Raw genomic sequence first — 20,535 nt, 5'->3', positions numbered from 1 at the left:
AGCCCTCTAAACACTTTATCCATGTGTTGTGACTGTGAACAAAGTCACCGAAGAGACACTGAAGCTAGTGGATATAGAAGCCTTTATTCAGCAAAAATGAGCAACACCGGTCAGTCGGCCTCTCTCTCTCCCCTTCCCTCCCCTCCCACCTCTCTCTCTCCCCTCCCCCTCTCTCTCTCTCCCCTCCCCTCCCCCTCTCCCTCTCCTCCCTCTCCTCCTTCTCCCTCCTCCCCTCCCCCTCTCTCCCTCCCCCCTCCCCTCCCCTTCCTCCTCTCTCCCCTCCCCTTCCTCTCTCTCCCCTCCCCTTCCTCTCTCTCCCCTCCCCTTCCTCTCTCTCCCCTCCCCCCTCTCTCTCTCCCTCCCCCCCCCTCTCTCTCCCCTCCCCTTCCTCTCTCTCCCCTCCCCTCCCTCTCTCTCTCTCCTCCCTCTCCTCCTTCTCCCTCCTCCCCCTCCCCCCCCTCTCTCCCCTCCCCTTCCTCTCTCTCCCCTCCCCTTCCTCTCTCTCCCCTCCCCCTCTCTCTCCCCTCCCCCTCTCTCTCTCCTCCCCCCTCTCTCTCTCCCCTCCCCCTCTCTCTCTCCCCTCCCCCTCTCTCTCCCCTCCCCCCTCTCTCTCCCCCTCCCCCTCTCTCTCTCCTCCTTCTCCTCCTTCTCCCTCCTCCCCTCCCCTCTCTCCCCCCTCCCTCTCTCTCCCCTCCCCCCCTCTCTCTCTCCCCTCCCCTTCCTCTCTCTCCCCCTCCCCTCTCTCTCCCCTCCCCCTCTCTCTCCTTCCTCTCCTCCTTCTCCTCCTCCCCCTCCCTCCCCTCTCTCTCTCTCCCCTCCCCTCCCCTCTCTCCCCTCTCTCTCCCTCCCTCTCTCTCCCCTCCCCCTCTCTCTCCCCTCCCCCTCTCTCTCCCCTCCCCCTCTCTCCCCCCTCCCCCTCTCTCCTCCTTCTCCCTCCTCCCCCTCCCCTCCCTCTCTCTCTCCCCTCCCTCTCTCTCTCCCCTCCCCCTCTCTCTCCCCTCCCCTCTCTCCTCCTTCTCCCTCCTCCCCCCTCCCCTCCCTCTCTCTCTCCCCCCTCCCCTCTCTCTCTCTCCCCCTCCCCTCCCTCTCTCTCCTCCCCTCCCTCTCTCTCTCTCCCCCTCCCCTCCCTCTCTCTCCTCTCCCCCTCCCTCTCTCTCTCCCCTCCCCTCCCTCTCTCTCTCCCCTCCCCTCTCTCTCTCCTCCCCTCCCTCCCTCTCTCTCCTCCCCTCCCCTCCCTCTCTCTCTCCCCCCTCCCCTCTCTCTCTCTCCCCCCTCCCCCCTCTCTCTCTCTCCCTCCTCCCCTCCCTCTCTCTCCTCCCCTCCCTCTCTCCCTCTCTCTCCCCCCCTCCCTCTGTCTCTCTGATTTCATGCATGTACAGGCATTTAATGAATGGGTGTGCCCTGGTCTGCAATCACCCCCAGTCTGCAGCTCCAGCGAGACTACTGTTCAGAGCTGCATTTTAAATTCAATTTACAATGCACATTCAGATCTGATGACTGGTTGCTGTTGAAATTAACATTCGCTATACCTCTCCAGAGAACACCGTAACACTGTGTATCTCTCCAGTATCTTTCAAATGTAGTTAGCCAAATGAGTTGCTATTTCACAATAACTCTTTAATTCTCAGACTTACACCGGTCTGGAAAGCCACTAATCTCAACACTGTCCCACTTCCAACTCACCCTATCACAAGCTCTGTGTCCCTGCCAACACCTCCACCCTTCTTCCCCAGCAACAGTCCAAGTTAACCAGCTTGTTGACACTGCAATAACATTAGTCATCAGTTATCAGTGTCACCGGCTATCAACGCCATCTCTGAAACTGCCTGCATCAACCTGATGAGAAGCCGCATCACGTCTATTATCAAGTATTGATCAAATAAATAATGAAAGGCATCTTGTCAAAGAGACTGAGAACGGTAATAATGGATGCAAGGAGACGTAGTGGCGACACGAGAGACTGCAGTCACTGGATCCTGGAGCAACACACAGAGTGTACACCCATCAAAAACTTCCTCAGATGTTAGCTCAGTTAATACCACCAGATTAGACTTGCCCAGGCATCACCCCTGAAGAAGATGGTAGAGTTTGTCATTGAAACGTTGGTTATAATTGATATCTTTTACCCAGCTGGAAGGCCGAGAAGAGTTTACTTGCCGTATACGCCGGGAGAGCACTAGGTCCTTCCTTTAGCTCAGTTGTTCAATATTTTCTTGTGTCATTGTTCCTAGATCATGTAACTATGTTATACAGAGGGAGGTGGCTGGAATGGTTTCCAAACTGGTTAGATTTACTGCTGCAGTAAACCTCTTTGCTGTGAAATCCTTTCGACAGACTGCGCAGAGCGTGCCATTACATCGTGACCCTCCGCTACTTCGAGATGTGCATCCTGATGGTCATCGCCATGAGCAGCATCACACTGGCCGCGGAAGATCCCGTCCAGCCCAACGCCACCAGGAACAATGTGAGTGTCCAGCTTCCCCAAGAAATGTTTCTGTGATTCTGTCACGCCAGGCTCACTCTGGCACAAGTAAGAAGAGTGGGTGAAGAAAGTTAATGGCTGCTGTGCAGTTCTGGTCGCCCCATTACAGGGACGATATAAAGGCTTTGGAAAGAGCACAGCAGAGGATGCTGCCTGGGTTGGAGAATGTGATCTATGAAGAGAGGTTGTACAAACTTGGGTTGTTGTTTTCTAGAGTGTCAGGGGCTGAGGGGAGATGGGATAGACGTTTATAAGATTATACAAAGCATAGATAAGGTAGACAGTCAACACACATCAAAGTTGCTGGTGAACGCAGGAGGCCAGGCAGCATCTCTCGGAAGAGGTACAGTCGATGTTTCAGGCCGAGACCCTTCGTCAGGACTAACTGAAGGAAGAGCTAGTAAGAGATTGAAAGTGGGAGGGGGAGGGGGAGATCCAAAATGATAGGAGAAGACAGGAGGGGGAGGGATGGAGCCAAGAGCTGGACAGGTGATTGGCAAAAGGGATACGAGAGGATCATGGGACAGGAGGCCTAGGGAGAAAGAAAAGGGAAGGGGGGAACCCAGAGGATGGGCAAGGGGTATAGTGAGAGTTACAGAGGGAGAAAAAGGAGAGAGAGAGAAAGAATGTGTGTATATAAATAAATAACAGATGGGGTACAAGGGGGAGGTGGAGCATTAGCGGAAGTTTGAGAAGTCAACGTTCATGCCATCAGGTTGGAGGCTACCCAGATGAAATATAAGGTGTTGTTCCTCCAACCTGAGTGTGGCTTCATCTTTACAGTAGAGGAGGCCGTGGATAGACATATCAGAATGGGAATGGGACATGGAATTAAAATGTGTGGCCACTGGGAGATCCTGCTTTCTCTGGCGGACAGAGCGTAGGTGTTCAGCAAAATGATCTCCCAGCCTGTGTCGGGTCTCGCCAATATATAGAAGGCCACGTCGGGAGCACCGGCCACAGTATATTACCCCAGCCGACTCACAGGTGAAGTGTCACCTCACCTGGAAGGACTGCCCCCCTTCCCTCTTTTCTTTCTCCCTGGACCTCCTGTCCCATGATCCTCTCATATCCCTTTTGCCAATCACCTGTCCAGCTCTTGGCTCCATCCCTCCCCCTCCTGTCTTCTCCTATCATTTCAGATCTCCCCCTCCCCTCCCCCTCCCACTTTCAAATCTCTTACTAGCTCTTCCTTCAGTTAGTCCTGACGAAGGGTTTCAGCCTAAAACGTCGACTGTACCTCTTCCTAGATATGCTGCCTGGCCTGCTGCGTTCACCAGCAACTTTGATGTGTGTTGCTTGAATTCCCAGCATCTGCAGAATTCTTAATGTTTGCGAGAGTAGACAGTCAATCTTTTCCCCGAGGAGAAATGTCAAGTGTGCATTTATGGGGAAAAGTTTGAAGGAGATGTGGAGGCAGGTTTTGTAGACAGAAGTAGGTAAGTCCCTGGAACATGCCAGCTGTAGTGGCAGAAGCTGATGTGATGGTGGCATTTAATAGGCTTTTAGGCTCTTGGATATGCAGGGAGATAGGGATATGGATCATGTGGTGGCAGAAGATTTAGTTTGATTTAGCGTCATGCTTGGCACAGACAACATGGGCTGAAGGGTTTGTCCCTGTGTTGTGTTGTTCCATGTTCTGAGCTATCTTCCCAATATTAGTCAAAAACTGCTGTGTTGTGGGGCTCTGTGAAAAGCTGAATTCAAAGTTCAAAGTGTATTTATTACAATACAACCTTGAGATTCGACTCTTTACAGGCAGCCACAAAACAAGGAAACCCAAAAGAACCCACTAAAAAAGGACCCTAAACACACAATATGCAGAGGAAAAAGAATAAATCACGCAAACAATAAATGCAAGCAAGTAGTGTCCGCACTGAAGTCCTCAAAGAGAGTCCGACTGCGGACTATTAGTTCCGTGCAGAGCGGAGCAGCAATCTGTATCAGTCCATGCCTCATCTTGGGCCCTGACACCCTGACCTCTTCAATCTGGCCTGGCACCTAAATCATTGTCCAAGCATTGGGTTCAGTGGCTTCAGTACGCTGTGAGTCCTGGACCATGCTGCCTCGATTCAGCCCGTACCCGACCCTTCTGATTCGAACCCGCACTTAAATGAATTGAACCTGGGGTCTGCCTCACTCTTGGCAACTGGTCCAGTGCCTCACCTCTCCTCAGTTCTGCCACATCAAATCCTCCAAGTCCAAAGGGAAGTTACAGGCTATTGTCTGTGATGATCGTTTACCAGAAAAAGAGTGATTAACAAAGTGTTTAGTCTTTTTTTTGCTTTGTTCCATTGGTCACCAGCCAGAAATCGCTAAGGTTCGTCAGTGCCATTTTAAACCAGAAGCTATTATTTCATTTCATTCAAGTGACTTCATTTTAAAATTCTCTATGACAGAAACATTTGACTATGACTCTCGAGTTTGCTGATAACCTCCTCATGAACCCATAGTGTTCAGTGACTATGGTGCTTCACGTGTTCCATTCCTTTAAATCTGTGTATCATCTCTCCATATTGCATGTTTGATGAGGGGCATCACACCATCGTGGAAGATCAGAGGCAGAGGCCTTCGATATTGGTTCCACCTCGAGGTTTTGCTGGCTCCTTGTGAGTTCCATTCAGTGGTGTTCTGCAAGGCTTCTACCCGAGGCCTTTGCTAAGGATAAGGAAGAAATCACTGTATTGATAAGGTCACAGAAGCCCTGGCTTGACTGGAAGCCATGTGCCAAGTGTACAAAGTTACCACACCAAGCGTGCTGTGACCACACTTCAGGCAGGTTATATTGGCCTTCCAAAGAGAACAGCAATAGTTGACCAAGGGTTAAATTCATAAACCACTGTGTATTCCCACACAGACCTGTCTGTCCACAGACTCCTCCACTGTCAAGCCGAGGCTAAATGGAAATTAGAGGAATAGCATTTCATAGTCCTTCAGGCAAGCTCAGCCATGGTAACATCAATATCAAATTTGGTAACCACTCCCCTCTGTCCCTTTATTCCGTTTTTCCAAAAAAGTTGTTCTTGAGTCTGGTCATCTGGATGTTCAATCAAATCATGCAAACCATATCATGACCTGTATCTAATCCCAGTTGGTACAAAACAGGACAGGGAATGGCTAGAGTGGTGGGCATTCTCAATTAGCCTTCCTGAGGCAAACACCATGATGGTGGAATTGATGGCCTTGTTGCAAAGTTTGCAGGTGAAATGAAGATAGGTGAAAGGACCTAGACAGATTAGGAGAATGGGCAAAGAAATGGCAGATGGGGTGCAGTGTTGGGAAGTGTATGGTCATGCATTTTGAAAGGATTGACTATTTTCCAAAATGGAGAGAAAACACAAAAAACTGAGGTGCAAAGTAATTTGGGAGTCCTTGTGCAGGATTCCCTAAAGGTTAACTTGCAGGTTGAGTCTGTGGTGTGGAAGGCAAATGCAATGTTAGCATTCATTTCAAGAAGACTAGAATATAAAAGCAAGGATGTAATGTCGAAATTTTATAAAGCACTGGTGAGGCCTCACTTGGAGTATTGTGAGCGGATTTGGGCCCCTTATCTTAGAAAGCTTGTGCCGAAACTGGAGAGGGTTCAAAGGAGGTTCACAAAAATGATTCCAGTATTGAATGGCTTGTCATATGAAGAGCGTCTGATGACTCTGGGCCTGTATTCACTAGAATTCAGAAGAATAAGGGGTGACCTCATTGAAACCTATCAAATGTTGAAAGGCCTTGATAGAGTGGATGTGGAAGGGATGTTTCCTATGATGGAAAGTCTAAGTTCAGAGGACACAGACTCAGAATAGAGGGGCATTCTTTTAGAGTGGAGATGAGAAGGAATTTCCTTAGCCAGAGAGTGGTGAATCTGTGGAATTCATTAGCACAGATGACTGTGGAAACCAGCCCATTGAATATACTTAAAGCAGAGGTTGATAGATCTTTGAAAGCTTACAGGGAGGAAATGAGAGAATGCGGTTAAGAGGGAGAATAAATCAGCCATAATGAAAGGCAGATGTTGATAGATTCTTGATTGGTCAGGGCATGAAAGGATATGGGAATATGAGGAGATTAGGGCTGAGAGGAAAATTGGATCAGCCATGATGAAATGGCGGAGCAGATGCAATGGGCCAAAGGACCTAATTCTGCTCCTATATCTTACGGTCTTATGTTGGACTGAACATAGTGAGCTTCTAATAGACCAGCAACACACATAAAAATTGCTGGTGAACGCAGCAGGTCACCAGCAATTTTTATGCGTGTTGCTTGAAATTCCAGCATCTGCAGATTTCCTCGTGTTTGCGTTTCTAACAGACTGGGTTGATTTTGGGAATCTGGTGTTGAACATGTGAATGGCGTGACCTGAAAATCTAGTGGCGTGGTCTGCCGAGAGCAGCCAACCAGCTAGCACTTCAACACTGTTGATGTTATCTTGAGATACAGCGTAACCCTGTCTGTTTGTTTCTTCAGTGAGAGTAAGTTGGCAATTAATCATGATTATTTTTAATTATGACCGACTAAGTGATGAGTTTCGCTCACCATTTTCATTCCTTCTTCCACAGGTTTTGAGATACTTTGACTATGTCTTCACAGGAGTCTTTACTTTTGAGATGGTGATTAAGGTAAGTCAACACTGCAGAGTAAGGAATAAGTCACAGAGAAGAGGAGGTTCTGACTTCAATACCTGGCCCACATTGATTCACGTGTTTGTAATGATGGAAGGGTTACTACAGGTTTGAAGGTGGTGGAAGAGTCTGCCAGAGAAGTACTCATAATTCCCTTTAAAACTCAAGAGCACCACAGAAACTGTCTCTGTCTCCAAATCATTCCTGATTCAGTTGTGCTTCCTCCCAGCAGTCCCAGGTTTGATCTCGAATACACAAGTCTATGTCAAGCCTGAATTTAAACTGGACTGGGTTTAGCTGTGACATCCTTCAAAAGGAAATAAAGTCATAGAAAAGTACAGTGCAGAAACATGCCTTTCAGCCCAGCTAGTCCATGCTAACCCATTTAAACTGCCTACTCCCAGCAGCCTGCACCGCGACCATTGCCCTCTGTACCCCTACCATCCATGTACCTACCATTCAAACTCCCCTTAAACATTGAAATCAAGCTCGCATGCACCACTTGTTCTGACAGCTAGTTCCACACTCTCATGACCCTCTGAGTGTAAAACTTTCCGCTCATGTTCCCCTTAAACTTTTCACCTTTCACCCTTAACTCATGACCTCTAGTTGTAGTGTAGTCCCCACCCAACCCAGTGGAAAAAGCCTGCCAAGTCTCAGGATCTTGGAAAATGTGTCAGCTGGCACAGGGCTTGCTGTGCCATGCCAACCTGCCAGCACCTGGTACAGAATGTGAGGAAGAAAATTTGAAGGTCAGCTTAATGTAATTATTTCCTCTGTTTCTTTAAAGATGATTGACCTTGGCTTGGTCCTGCATCAGGGAGCATACTTCAGAGACCTCTGGAACATTCTGGACTTCATCGTTGTCAGTGGGGCACTGGTGGCTTTCGCATTCACGTAAGTATCTTCCTGATCTCCCATGCCTGCTCAGAAGGGTTTGCTACCCAGGAATGGTGTTTGTGGTGTGTCTGGTCTCCTTAATGGCAGCCTCTCATGGAGAGGTACGGTATGTGGCCTCTGCTTGTATCTCTATGCCTGCAGAGAGAGGAGGGGATGCATGCGGACTGTACTTAGCAAACATTTCATGTCTTAAGTTTTCATAAGTGTTCAGGGCCAAACTCAGAGGTGTCAGAACAAGAATAGCAATGCCCCGAGACAAATTGTATTTTATCAGCAACATTCAATCACAATAGAAATTCCTATCAATATTAGCTTTTGGGAATTTAATGTTTATATTCCATTCATGAAGTCCACTGATGTTAGCCCATTGATTGTACAATAACTGGTCCCTCCTGGAAGGAGATAATGACAAATTAGTGCCAGGCTTCCAACCCTGATATCCTGGTAAATGCACTGTAAGATGCCAGTCTCCATTCCTAGTCGCCCTCAGTTTTTTTTGTAGGGCGCCCACTGTGTAATCTGTCAGGCCCGGGCTACACTTGGCACTCATGTAGCCTTTTTTCCCACCACAGCTGTGTACGCTGCCACCAGAAGGCTTGGGACACTGTGGCAGGCCATGAGGTTGAAGTAGGATTCCTTTCCTCAGAGCGCTGGGTGAACCACTGTAGAGTCAATACAAAGAGATCGTCATACGATTCATGAAGGCCCTGTGCCTGTGAGTTCTTGACAGCCTGGATTTAAACAGGGATCAAAGCAAGATGCGAAAGGACAGCTTCCACCCATGGGTCTATGACCTGCCAGTATGCACCTTCAGGTCACACACCAGGCAATGCATGGGGTGGGGCTGTCAAATAATTCATTCAGAAGCTGGCCCGGAAATCAAACCAATCTTGTTGACATACAGTAAGTGCTTGTTTGGAAGCAAGTCCATGTCCATAAGCAGTCACTCTCTCCATTCCTGTCAGACTGCAGCGTGTGCCATCTACAAAGTACACTGCAGTTACTTGCATAGGTGACTCCAACAGCCCTCGCAAATCCACAAAATCCACCACCAGGTGAGGGCAAGGGAATAGCACATCCTGTCGGTCCCCCTTCACCGCCCTGACGCAAAGCTCAAAGTAAATTTTATTATCAAACTATATATCTGTCCTCATATGTGACCCTGAGATTCACTTTCTTGTGTACGTACTCAATAAACCTATAGAATACTAACTATAACAGGATCAATGAAAGACCGCCCAACTAAGGCGCTCAACCAGAGTGCGGAAGACAACAAACTGTGAAAGTGCAGAAAGAAGAAACAACAATAGAAATAAATAAACAAATATTGAGCACATCAGATGAAGAGTCCCTGATTTAGAAGTATGTCCCCTTCATCATCGCTGGGTCTAAGTCTCAAAACTCTCTCACAAATAAATCCCACCTCAACCTCATGTCCCAAGCCTTCTGGTGGCAGTAACCTTCACCAGGAGAGGTATGGTCATTCAAGATGACAGTTCACCACCATCTTCTCAAGGATAATTAGGGATGGGTGATAAATACCAACCTTGCCAGGGACACTTGCATCTTGCAACTGCTTTTTTACAAAACTATTTGCAATCTTCCTCCCCCCCACCACCCCCTTCAGTGTTGCATGTTGAGGTGGGCTGGAAAAAAGGAAAAAATTATATACACTTGTGAAAACACTGAAAGTTGTGAAAATGGCTAAGTAGTGAACATGGTTTTGATATTCTTTCTGAATGCAATGCTGTGAAGTAGACAGTAGATCAACAGCAACAAGGTTTTGACTGTTGGTTGGGGCTTTGTTTGACTTTAACCAATAAGGTACTGTTGTCAAATAAATTATTCAAATTTCTACTAGTCTTCCATCTGGTCAGCTTTGATTTTCCTTCATTACCTTCACGCACTGATTTCCTCTGTTTTGAGTTGTTGATTTGACATTTTGGACCTCGTGCACCTCTCACTTTTCTACCATCTAATCGCCAATCACCTCCGGCAGCTGGCTGAGGATGTGTGTGGAATTTTGTGATGATCCCCACTTATTCTAGGTCAGGACATGAGTAACAAGATAAAGCCTTGCTTTTATTCATAACCAATGTTACGCTGGTAGTTTTTACTTGGTTTTAAACATGAATTGGAATACAAATGCTGAAAGGTGCAGTCAGTGCACTTCGAATGCAGTACGGCAGTGGTGAGCCTTGGTACTGTACCTGACATAGAGGGCTCTAATGATTGTACTTTTAATGAAACTTAGGAGGCTTGGAATGAACATTCTTAATTATAAGGAATCTCTTCAGCAGTGTAAGCTCAAGACCCCAGGGAGAAAGTTACTAATGTGATTCCTATTGATAAAGTATTGCTACTGGATGAACACATCTTTACGTTTTGCTCAGTCATGTCACTAATTTTAGAGAATCAGTGATTAAATAAATGAAAAAAAGTGCATTTAAAATGGATCTTTGTAAAAGAAAAGTTTTTGTTTTCTAAAGGTTAACTATGTATGGAGTAACTTGCATGTTCAGCGTGTTAGATTGGATGAATGGGAGCACCTGGCTCAGTCCTAAATGGCTTCTCACAACTTGATATTTCTGTTGTTTTGGGTCAACTGTCATTGTAAAATTTAACAAGTGGTTTAGACTTATCTTCTTGGGACCAGTAAACGGGGCAGGGCTGGACCCCAGTGTTTTGACAGTGATGGAGTGAGAGAGGGATGATGGAAGGATTCTCAAGGCTTGTATGTATTGTAATAGTTTAACCAGCAAATAACAGGATGTGTCTTTAAGATTCAGAAATCCAGGGTAGACAATTGTTTGTTTTGTGTGTTCCGTCCATCTCACTGAACTTCCAAGTTCAGATTGGTCTGGTTGTATCATATGAGCACTTGTATGAGGCAGAGGTCTGTGATCCTCATTTTTGCAATTACAGCAAATTTGACCAATAAATTACTTTTCTTTATTGGCATTGGTTTATGCACATTTACGTCACAAGTTTGAAAAGAACCAAGTTGGAGGTAACTGTGAAATTATGATAGTGAATTATCTTGAAATTAATTTTTTCAGTGCCTCTATGGAATAAACACATAGGTAACTCATCAACTCATTGCCATAGACTGAGCCCTATTTTCAAATAATAATGAGCAAATATAATCAAGTGACTACCTCATAGGTTGAGTGCCTTTGGCGAGATGGAAGCTGGGGACTGGGGTGGCTGGTCCATGGCCTTTCCCTTTCTTGGGAGGAGATCACAGGATGTAGTATCACTGCCAGCGATCGAGCAGACGACAGGAAGGAAGAAGGGAAGGGCAGAAATATAACAAAACAAATGAGAATTATAAAAATACAAATTAACAAGTCAATAATTTATAGCTTTTTTTTTGTTGTTTATTTCCATTTTTTTTAATATAATCCTGATTTCAGTCTGGTTTAAGTGTTTGGAGAACCATTGTTCCAGAAATTTAGTTTAAAAGCAAGAATGCAGAGAGCGATTAGAGGAAGGTGAACCTTGTGCAAGCAGTGGGATTAGTGTAACCAGTTTAACTAGTTTAATTTGTTCAGCACAACATCATGGGCAAAGAGCCTGTTCCTGTGCTGTGCTGTTTTATGTTCCGTGAAATAGTTGACACAGAAGGTGGAGTCAGAGTATCCACAGAGAGGGCTGAATGGCCCCTGCTAGTTCTTGTTTCGTTATGGCCAGACAACTTGCTACTGAGTGACTTAAGAGGGCTCCTCACCACCACCTTGGGAGGGGCTTTATTGAACGGCCGCGAGGCAACACTAAAGCTGAGAAGTGGTAGACAAATCAAAGTTTGGTGCATAAACCCGTGTATTGTAGAAGGAAGGGAACAGAGGAGGTTTAGGTAGGAACATCTGGAACAGAATACATCTCCTTTGGGTTTGGTAAGCATCAAGGCAAAGAGATCTCTGTGTCAGATGCCAGAGCTTTAAACAAAGTCTAGAAACATAGTAATGTGGTTTTATAGTAGTTTGGAGCGGCACGGTAGCGTAGTGGTTAGCAAAACGCTCTGTGGTACCAGCGAAACAGGTGCAATTCCCACAGTGTGTACATTCTCCTCTTGACCACGTGACTTTCCTCCAGGTACTCCAGTTTCCTCCCATAGTGCAAAGACGTACTGGTTGGTAGTTAATTGGTCATTGTAAATTGTCCCGTGATTAAGCTGGGATGAAGTTGGTGTTGCTGGAAGCGATGTTTGAAGGCCCTGAAGGGTCTACGCAGCGCTGTATGCCAATAAATAGATACATATGGGGGGGCACAAGATTATTAACTGTGTAGGAAATATTAAATAAGGACAATGATTATTTGCGGAGCGCAACAAGATGATGCAAACTGTGGTCCACGCAGATACTGTTGAGCAAGTCAGAGACCGGCTATCCTGTGACGTGTGACTCTCTTGCAGACGCTTTTTGACCGTCCACATGACAGAGGCCAGGAGTGTGGCAGAATGTTTTCCACCTCCCTGGATGAGTGCATCTCCAGTGCTAGGGAAGTTGACATCATCCAGAATAAAGCAGGCTGCCAGGCTACCACCCTAACCATGAACTTGCTCCAGCACCAGTCCACCAGTGTGTACTGTTCACAGAACGAACTGGAGTTACTCGCTAAGGTTAATCTGACAGCAGCTCCAAGGCCTGGTATCTCTACTGTCAAGAAGGATGAAGGCAGCTGGTTTCTGTTGATACCACTTCCTCCAGATTCCTCTCAGAGATGCACATTGTTCTGACTTGAAGATGTATCGTCGTTCCTTCATTGTCTCACCCCTGTAGGACCAGCTTCACTAGACTGACAACTCTTCTCACCACCACTTTGTGAAGGGCTGTTAGGGTTGGGAATGGAGTGCACACCTTGCCAGTGATGTTTCAATCTCCACACTATGAGCGTGTCCCTGACGTGAATGAAAATGAGCTGAGGACTTCATCATCCATGGTGACCCTGTGGGATCAGTTTATACCAGAGGACTAGGACTGTTGTTGAAGGCTGACAGGACCACAGATAATGCGTGGAGTTGCAGTAAGCACTGTTGTTTCTATAAGTTCCAGAATTCAGCAGATCAATTGAGGAAACCAGTGTAGTGAAGGAAACATTGTCAATGCAGGTAATATCTCCAGGTAGAAGGAGAGCCCTCATTCCGAACTGGGAAAGAACATAGTTGGCATCCTAGAGAAATATTACCCAACTGTATTGTCATTTAAAGTTAAATTGGATAGCTATATGGACAGGAAAGGAATGGAGGGTTATGGGCTGAGTGCAGGTCGGTGGGACTAGGTGAGAGTAAGCGTTTGGTACAGACTAGAAGGGCCGAGATGGCCTATTTCTGTGCTGTAATTGTTATATGGTTATACACCCAGATCCCCATCCATCACAATTCCCACCCCACCCTCTCCTTAGAACATTAGCCCAATCATATTAATGAAAGCTGAAGAAATAAACGTAGCTCCAAAACTCACCGAGCTCGACACCACCCAGGCAACAAGGTGTATTCGTGACTCTGTACAAAGTGGTAACTATTCAGACAAATTTAATGTTGAAATAATATGAATCCTTTAAAATCTCAGACTCCTATTCTTTTGGGATTTTCCGAATGTTAAGTAGTCGTTGGCCCTTTATACCAGACCTGACCTGTTGCACGCTGTTGTGATAGGAATTGCGTTGTTCATGTTTGGTACTGGTGGTTTGCTGGAATCCCCTTGGAAACAACAGAAGTGTCTGTCTCCAAGACCATTGGTGTAAAGTGTCAACACCCTGACTGTGTGCAGGATGCCTGGGATCACGCCAAATCACTTGCACCAATCATGGCCAGTACATCCTGGAGTGGGATCATCGCCTCCCTGCTGCCAGGGTAGGAGAGTGGTCCCACACACTGCATGTTGGTTGAAGAGTTGTGTTGGATCCTGGTTGGATGCGGTGTAAGTTATTGGTGAGGGGAGAATATTAGCCCGGCCCTAGATTGAGAAACATAGTTGCATGTTGCATGTTGATGCATGGAGAAGTTTTTGGTGCTCGACTGCGACTTGGTGAGACTTTGGTCACCAACATGTGAGACCTTGTTTAGTGCCAGGTTGTGGGTTCAAGTCCCACTAAGCTGATGCTCCAGTCCAGTAGTGAGGGGGTGTTGGACTGTCCGATGAGACATTAAGTCGAGGTGCCATCTTCTCCCTCTATGACCACTGGCAAGAAGAGCAAGGGAATTTCAAAGGTTCATTTATTATCAAAGTATGTGTGCAGTATACAACTCTAAGATTTTTCTTCTCCAGATAGCCACGAAACACGTAAGTCAGTTCAGCAAGAAACAGCAAACCCGCCAACACAATCATCAACCCCCCCCCAAACCCTGCTTCCCTCCGCATGAAATGCAACAGGAACATCGACCCACAAATCCCCTTCCCCCTGCACAAAAACGCAAGAGAATGGCGAAAACACAGAATATAAAAATCACAAGACTGAAAAACATCCATAGTGCATAGTCCAAAATCCATCCACAGAAATCTTGGTAACATTCAGCAGCTTTATTGAAAGAGAGAGCTTTGGGCCAAGTGATAAGCCACACAGGCTTCCTCTTCAGCAGAACAGCGATCCCACCAGCGATCAGCAGGCTATTGGCACTTGCCCACCTTGATGTTTCAATCTTACCCATTGCTTTAATCAGCGAATAATGGAAGCTTTAATCAGTGAAATGGAGTCAAACGTCGGCTCGGGCCCTGTCTCGCAGTTTCTTCACCTCAAGGTTCGCACTCACTACTTCCCAGAATCTTCTCAGAGGGTTTATTTCTCGGACAAATAAGTGGGAATCCAAAAAAAAAGGTGTGAATGGAAATAACAGAAGTGGACTCATTTCTGGTCTAGAACCTTCTAACAGCCCAGTGGAAAGGTGAGATATTCCACTTGGAATTCACAGCCCTGAAACTGGTCATTTGGCCCTTTAGGTCTATGATAGCCCACATCTCCCCACTCCTTTCACTCCTCCTTGCCTCACTCTAACAACATGTCTCTTTTTTGAGTTACTCCTACTTCTCCAAAAACAGTCATCAATATTTCCTTCAGCTCCACCTCTTGGTCACGACACCCACTTTTAAAGTTCAGATGAGATTAGCTTTATTTGTCACATGTACACTGAAACATATAATTTTCCTCAAATCAGATCAGCGAGGATTGTGCTGGGCAGTCCACAGGTGTTGTCATACTTCCAGCACCAACATAGCATGCCCACAGTTCACTAACCTAACCATAGGCCTTTGCAGCCATGTACAAGCTCCTTACAGGTAGTGGTGGGAATTGGACCCAATCAGTGATCATCTGATACGACGAAGGGCTGCACTAACTGCTACTCTACACTGCCCCCTTTATTCTCACATTCTCACCATTCACTGGTAAAGGAGTTTCTCCTGAATTCTTCTGGATTTATTAGAACTGATCTTGTGTTCATCATCCCTGGTACTGGACTCTTAGAAAATGAAGTGCCACCTTATTGGTCTGTTCATTATTGTAAAGTCCTTTATCGAGTTCCACATCAAGTTTGCTTTGAGCTTCATTAGAACAGTGCAGGAAGTGGAGATCAAGGTACAAGATGAAGAATTAAAATTACAGGTGGCCATAAGCTCAGAGTCATTCTTGCAAGAGGAACACAGTTAAGGGTTCACCTCATTGCTTTAGCTAAATTCACTACATACCATTCTTGCTTCGAAGTCTGAAGAGCGTTAGTTCAAGTGCCAACCTGGATCCTTGAGGCTGAGAGTGCAGTACTGAGGGTATGTGCTATGGATGGAGGCGCTGCCTAACAGCTGATGGTCTGGGGCACCACAGAAATGACCAAGGTATGAAGTAGTGTAAGAAAGCCTTTCCCTAATTCCCAGCCAGAATTATTCTTCAATCAAAATCACTGAGGCTCGTTATTGGGTTATGGTTATGCTGCCGGCTGTGAGAGCTTGCTGTGTACAAATTGGCCTTTGTGTTTCCTATGCTAGAGTGGAGATCACACTTCAGAAAAACTTCATTGTCTCTGCAACACTTTGGAGCATCCTGAAATGTGTACAAGAAATTCCCTCTGATGCAGGTAGATGTAATTTGGTTCCAATAGGATGTCCTTAATTTGATATTGCTGAGTGACACTAACATGTTTGATCCCAGGTAGTGACTGTTAGGAAATTCTACTCTTCCCAAACATTCTCCTGTTACTGAAATGGATATCACCAAAAAAATCTGAAAACACTACACCGTGACCACACTCAACCATCATTGGGATGGAATGTTTGAAGGAATACTTGCAAATCTTGTAGTAGAAGATATCTGATATTGCAAAGCCCCAAGGCATCCTTATTCAATGGATTATCAGCTTTTATCTTGGGGACACTTGTAATTGCTTTCACAGGGCGATTCACAAAGGATCATTGGAAAGAAAGTGGTTTCAGGAGTAAATAGTCTTCAGGAAAAGACCAGCATTTCTTTGCCCACTTCGCCAGTTGTGTTTGTCTTAGGTAATCTTCTTCATTGCTCACTATACCACTAATTTTAGTATCATCTACGGATTTACAGACTATGCTGGAGTTTGGATGATTTTCCACAATATTGGAAATATTGCATTGAGACAGAAACAGAACAAAATCCCTCTGATTTGTATCATGATTTCTGTTTCACCAAAGTCTTCCCCCACCCTTCCTCATTTCAGCCCATCAGCATCTCCTTGTCTCTCTTTGTTCTATGTGAGTTCCCCTAAGGGCAATCTCTTCTGCCTGCCTCCCATACCTTGGGAAAAACTATGACCATTTACTCTATCTGTGCCCCTCATGATTTAAGATCACCTTCTGTCAGGTCACCCATCATTCTCCTATAATCCAGGGAAAAATGCCCCAACCTGTCCATCATCCCTTATTTGTCAAGCCCTCCTTTCTTCACCCTTTCCAGCTTAATGGCATCCTTTCTATAGCTTATTACCCTAAACAATGAAGGCAAACATGCCAGATGCTTTCTTCACCACCAGGTCTACCCATGTCACTACTTCCAGAAAAATCCATACTTGTACCCCTTGGTCTCCAGAGTGCTGTCATTCACTGTGTAAGTCCTGCCCTGATTTAAATTCACAAAATCCAACACTTTGCACTTGTCCAATATAAACTCCATCTAGCATTCCTTTGACACTTCCCCAGTTGTGTTTGTTTTAGGTAATCTTCTTCACTGTTGACTATACCACTAATTTTAGTATCATCCACAGGTTTACTGACTCCGCCAACAACATTCACAACTAAATTGTTAATATAGATGTGGAGCCAGGATGCATCACCAGCCATCGAATAAGGATACATGTGCCTTTTCCACCTCCTTTGTTAAATCTCATCAAACCTTGAACTTTATCCACACTGCTGAACATAGCTGGCTGCATGTGTTTTCTTCATGAATATTGATGGAGTGATTAAGAAACTGATTGGGTAGTTAAGAAGGTAGATGGTGTGTTGTCCTTCATTAGTTGGGGGATTGAGTTCAAGAACTGCGAGGTAATATTGCAGCTCTATAAAACACTGGTTAGATCACACTTGGAGTATTGTGTTCACTTTTGGTCATCCTATTATAGGAAGGATTTAGAGAGGGTGCAGAGATTTACCAGGATGCTGCCTGGATTAGAGATCATGTCTTATCAGGAAAGGCTAAGCGAGTTAGAGCTTTTCTTTTTGGAGTAAAGGAAGATGAGAAGGGGACATTGATAGAGTGGGCAGCCGGTGCCTTTTCCTCAGGGTGGAAATGTCTACTATGAGAGGGCATAATTTTAAGGTGTTAGAAGGAAAGTATAGGGGAGATATCAGAGGTAGGATTTTTACACAGAGAGTAATGTGTGTGTGTGGAACTCGCTGTTGGGAGTGGTGGTGGAAGCGGGTGATCAGAGACATTAAAGAGACGCTTAGATAGGTACATGGATGAAAGAAAAATGGAGAGCTATGTGGGAGGGGAGGGTTAGATTGACCTTGGAGTGGGTTAAAAGGTCAGCACAACCTCATGGGCTGAAGGGCTTGTACTGTGCTCTAGTGGTCTATGTTCTAATTCGTTCACAAATTAAATCATTTTTGACTAGCCTTAGTTGCTCCTGAGAAGATGGTGGCGAGTTGCTGAGGTTCTTCTGAAGAAGGGAGTTCAACCATGCCTCAGTTATAATGGAGGAGCAGAGGTATATATTCCAAGTCAGGACGGTGTGAGGGGAAACCTGCAGAAGCGGTGTCTCCATACTTCTGTAGGCTTGTCTTTCTTGGTGTTAGCTTGGGAGGCGCTCCTGAAGAAATCTTAGCAGTGCATTTTGTAGATAGGACACTCTGCAGCTATGGTGTGTAATGGGTGAATGTTTAGGATGATGGATGGAGTATCAGTTGAGCAAGATGCTTTGCGCTGGATGTTGTTAAACTTCTTGAAACTTGTTGGAGATCCTATCCAAAAGAGTATTCCACCACCATCTTGATGTCTGCCTTCTCGACCATAGAGAGGCTTTAAAGAACAAGGAAGTGAGTCAGTTGCCACAGAAAAAATCATACTCAGTGGGGTTGTAAGGCCACAGTGTTTCTGACAAATGAATTTTGGGTCCAAACTACTTATGATAGGCAACCGGTAAACAGTAATGTTGTTAGATGTCAATGGAAGGTAGTTTTGTCCTCTCTTGTTATAGAGGGTCATGGTGTGGTATGAATGTTACTTACCATTTAGTATCTCATGCCCAAAGATCTTGGTCTGTGCTAATGTCAGCTGCTTACTTGTTGAATACCTCCAGGCTGAATTGAAAATCACACAAACGTTAATGAACACCCCCAAGGTCTGACTTTATGATGGAAATTCATTGATGAAGCAGCTGAAGATGCGAGCTCATTTCTTGCTAATGAACAAAAGCGTTCCTCAAACCTATGGAATTCTTCCTTGGACCTGTAGATCTTTCTGGAATGTCTAACTGCCTGACAAGGCCTGACAGTACCTACTTTATGTAACTGGCATCTGCTGGTATTGACACTGCAGTGTAGAAGGATAGTCTTGCTGTCTAAGAAGCCAAAAAATTCCAACTTTACATTTTGTCAGGGAAGTCAACTGAGAAATCTTTATAATGTTAACAAATGCTTCTGTATCCCTCCAGTAAACCATAACTAGCTGGTTCAAAGCTGTTGGATTGATTGATTGCATTTGCCAAAACCTTAACTGGTTACACACTCACTAATGTACACAAGCTCACATGTGTGCTCACATGCATACTTGTAAACGTAAGGAAGCAAAAGCACTGTTAAACACTTGTGTTCTCGCTCTCTCTCTCTCTCTCTCACACACACACACGTGTATATATCTATATCTATATCTATCTATATATATATATATCCATCCCACACTCCCACTACCCCCACCCTTCTTAAGGCTCTAGTATGACATTATAGTCAAAATTCCTATCCAGTTACCCTCTACACAGAATTATAGCCAAATAATATTCGGTGTTCCTCTTGTTCAGTACATCCTGAAAGTAGTGCCAGTAGTACCTTGTGATAAGCAATCATGGGAGTGCAACAATCAGTTGTGTGCTATTCATCACACAGTTGTTTCCACTGGGTGGGGAATTGGATCTGGAGCAGAGTTTCAATATTAGAGCCCCAGGCTTTAGGAGTGAATTTTGAAACCACTTCTCCACGCTGCATATAGCATAGATTTCCTCTGGCAACAAATAAATGAATTGCTGTCAATTATTAAATTTTAGTCTGAAATTAATCACGTTTTAATAACCAGAGACATCAAGTCAGTGGGGAAGAAGTGGGTTCAAGGATGTCTGATATCAGCTGTCATGATCAAAATAGGAGGCAAGCACATTCAAAGTTCAAAGTTAATTGATTATTGAACATGTATGCCACTATATAACACCCTAAGATTCACAGGGTGAATCTTAAATGAAGATCAAAGAAATAGAATGGATTCAATTAAAAGCTGCACATAAACAAAGACTAACCAACAACCAGTGTGCAAAGAAAAGACAAACTGTACAAATCCAAAACATAAATAATAATAATAAAGAAATAAATAAATAATACAAGAGACTCAATGTCCTGTGGAATCAGAGAAGAGCCAGCCAGGGTTCTTGAACCAACTTGATTTGCCGGGAGAAAGATGCACTGACATCCAACAGAGTGGAGTCCAGGTCAGCCATGTTCCCATGGCCCCACTGCGCAGGGTCTGTTGACGTAGGGATGTCAGCAACCTAAGTAGCAACAGTTCCCACTCGTAGAAGCACGTCCAAGATCAGGGCAGTTGAGGAAGAAGGGAAACACAACAGCTGAATGAGGAGCACTAACATCGATACAACCCGATGTTTACCATTTGCAAATGGTGCCTGCTCTCACCAGCTTGTTCTACTTGCCACCATTTGGCATGCATGTTGTGAGCTGAAGACGCACGTCACTGACCCCGTTCCTCCACTCACTCACTACTACTGGAAACTGACTGACTTGTTTGTGCCGTTTACATCTCTACACAGCCACCACGATCAATTGCAAAGTGCGTGCCCAACGAGGAACCTTTAGTGTAGAC

The 20,535-nt window shown here is 45.3% G+C and overlaps 1 protein-coding gene across 1 annotated transcript in view; it reads left to right on the top strand.

Annotated features, from left to right (window-relative positions):
- Positions 1-20,535, top strand: part of LOC140191058 (voltage-dependent P/Q-type calcium channel subunit alpha-1A-like) — a 597,550-nt gene that overhangs the window by 421,565 nt on the left and 155,450 nt on the right. The window contains exons 25-27 of the mRNA XM_072248133.1: positions 2,335-2,464; positions 7,033-7,092; positions 7,886-7,992. Coding sequence (XP_072104234.1) covers positions 2,335-2,464; positions 7,033-7,092; positions 7,886-7,992 — 297 coding nt within the window. The remainder of the gene's footprint in view (positions 1-2,334; positions 2,465-7,032; positions 7,093-7,885; positions 7,993-20,535) is intronic.

This window comes from Mobula birostris, chromosome 32, assembly GCF_030028105.1.
Source record: "Mobula birostris isolate sMobBir1 chromosome 32, sMobBir1.hap1, whole genome shotgun sequence".
Lineage (NCBI taxonomy): Eukaryota > Metazoa > Chordata > Chondrichthyes > Myliobatiformes > Myliobatidae > Mobula > Mobula birostris.
Note: the sequence above shows the minus strand (reverse complement) of the source record. Positions and strands in the feature narration are given on the sequence as shown.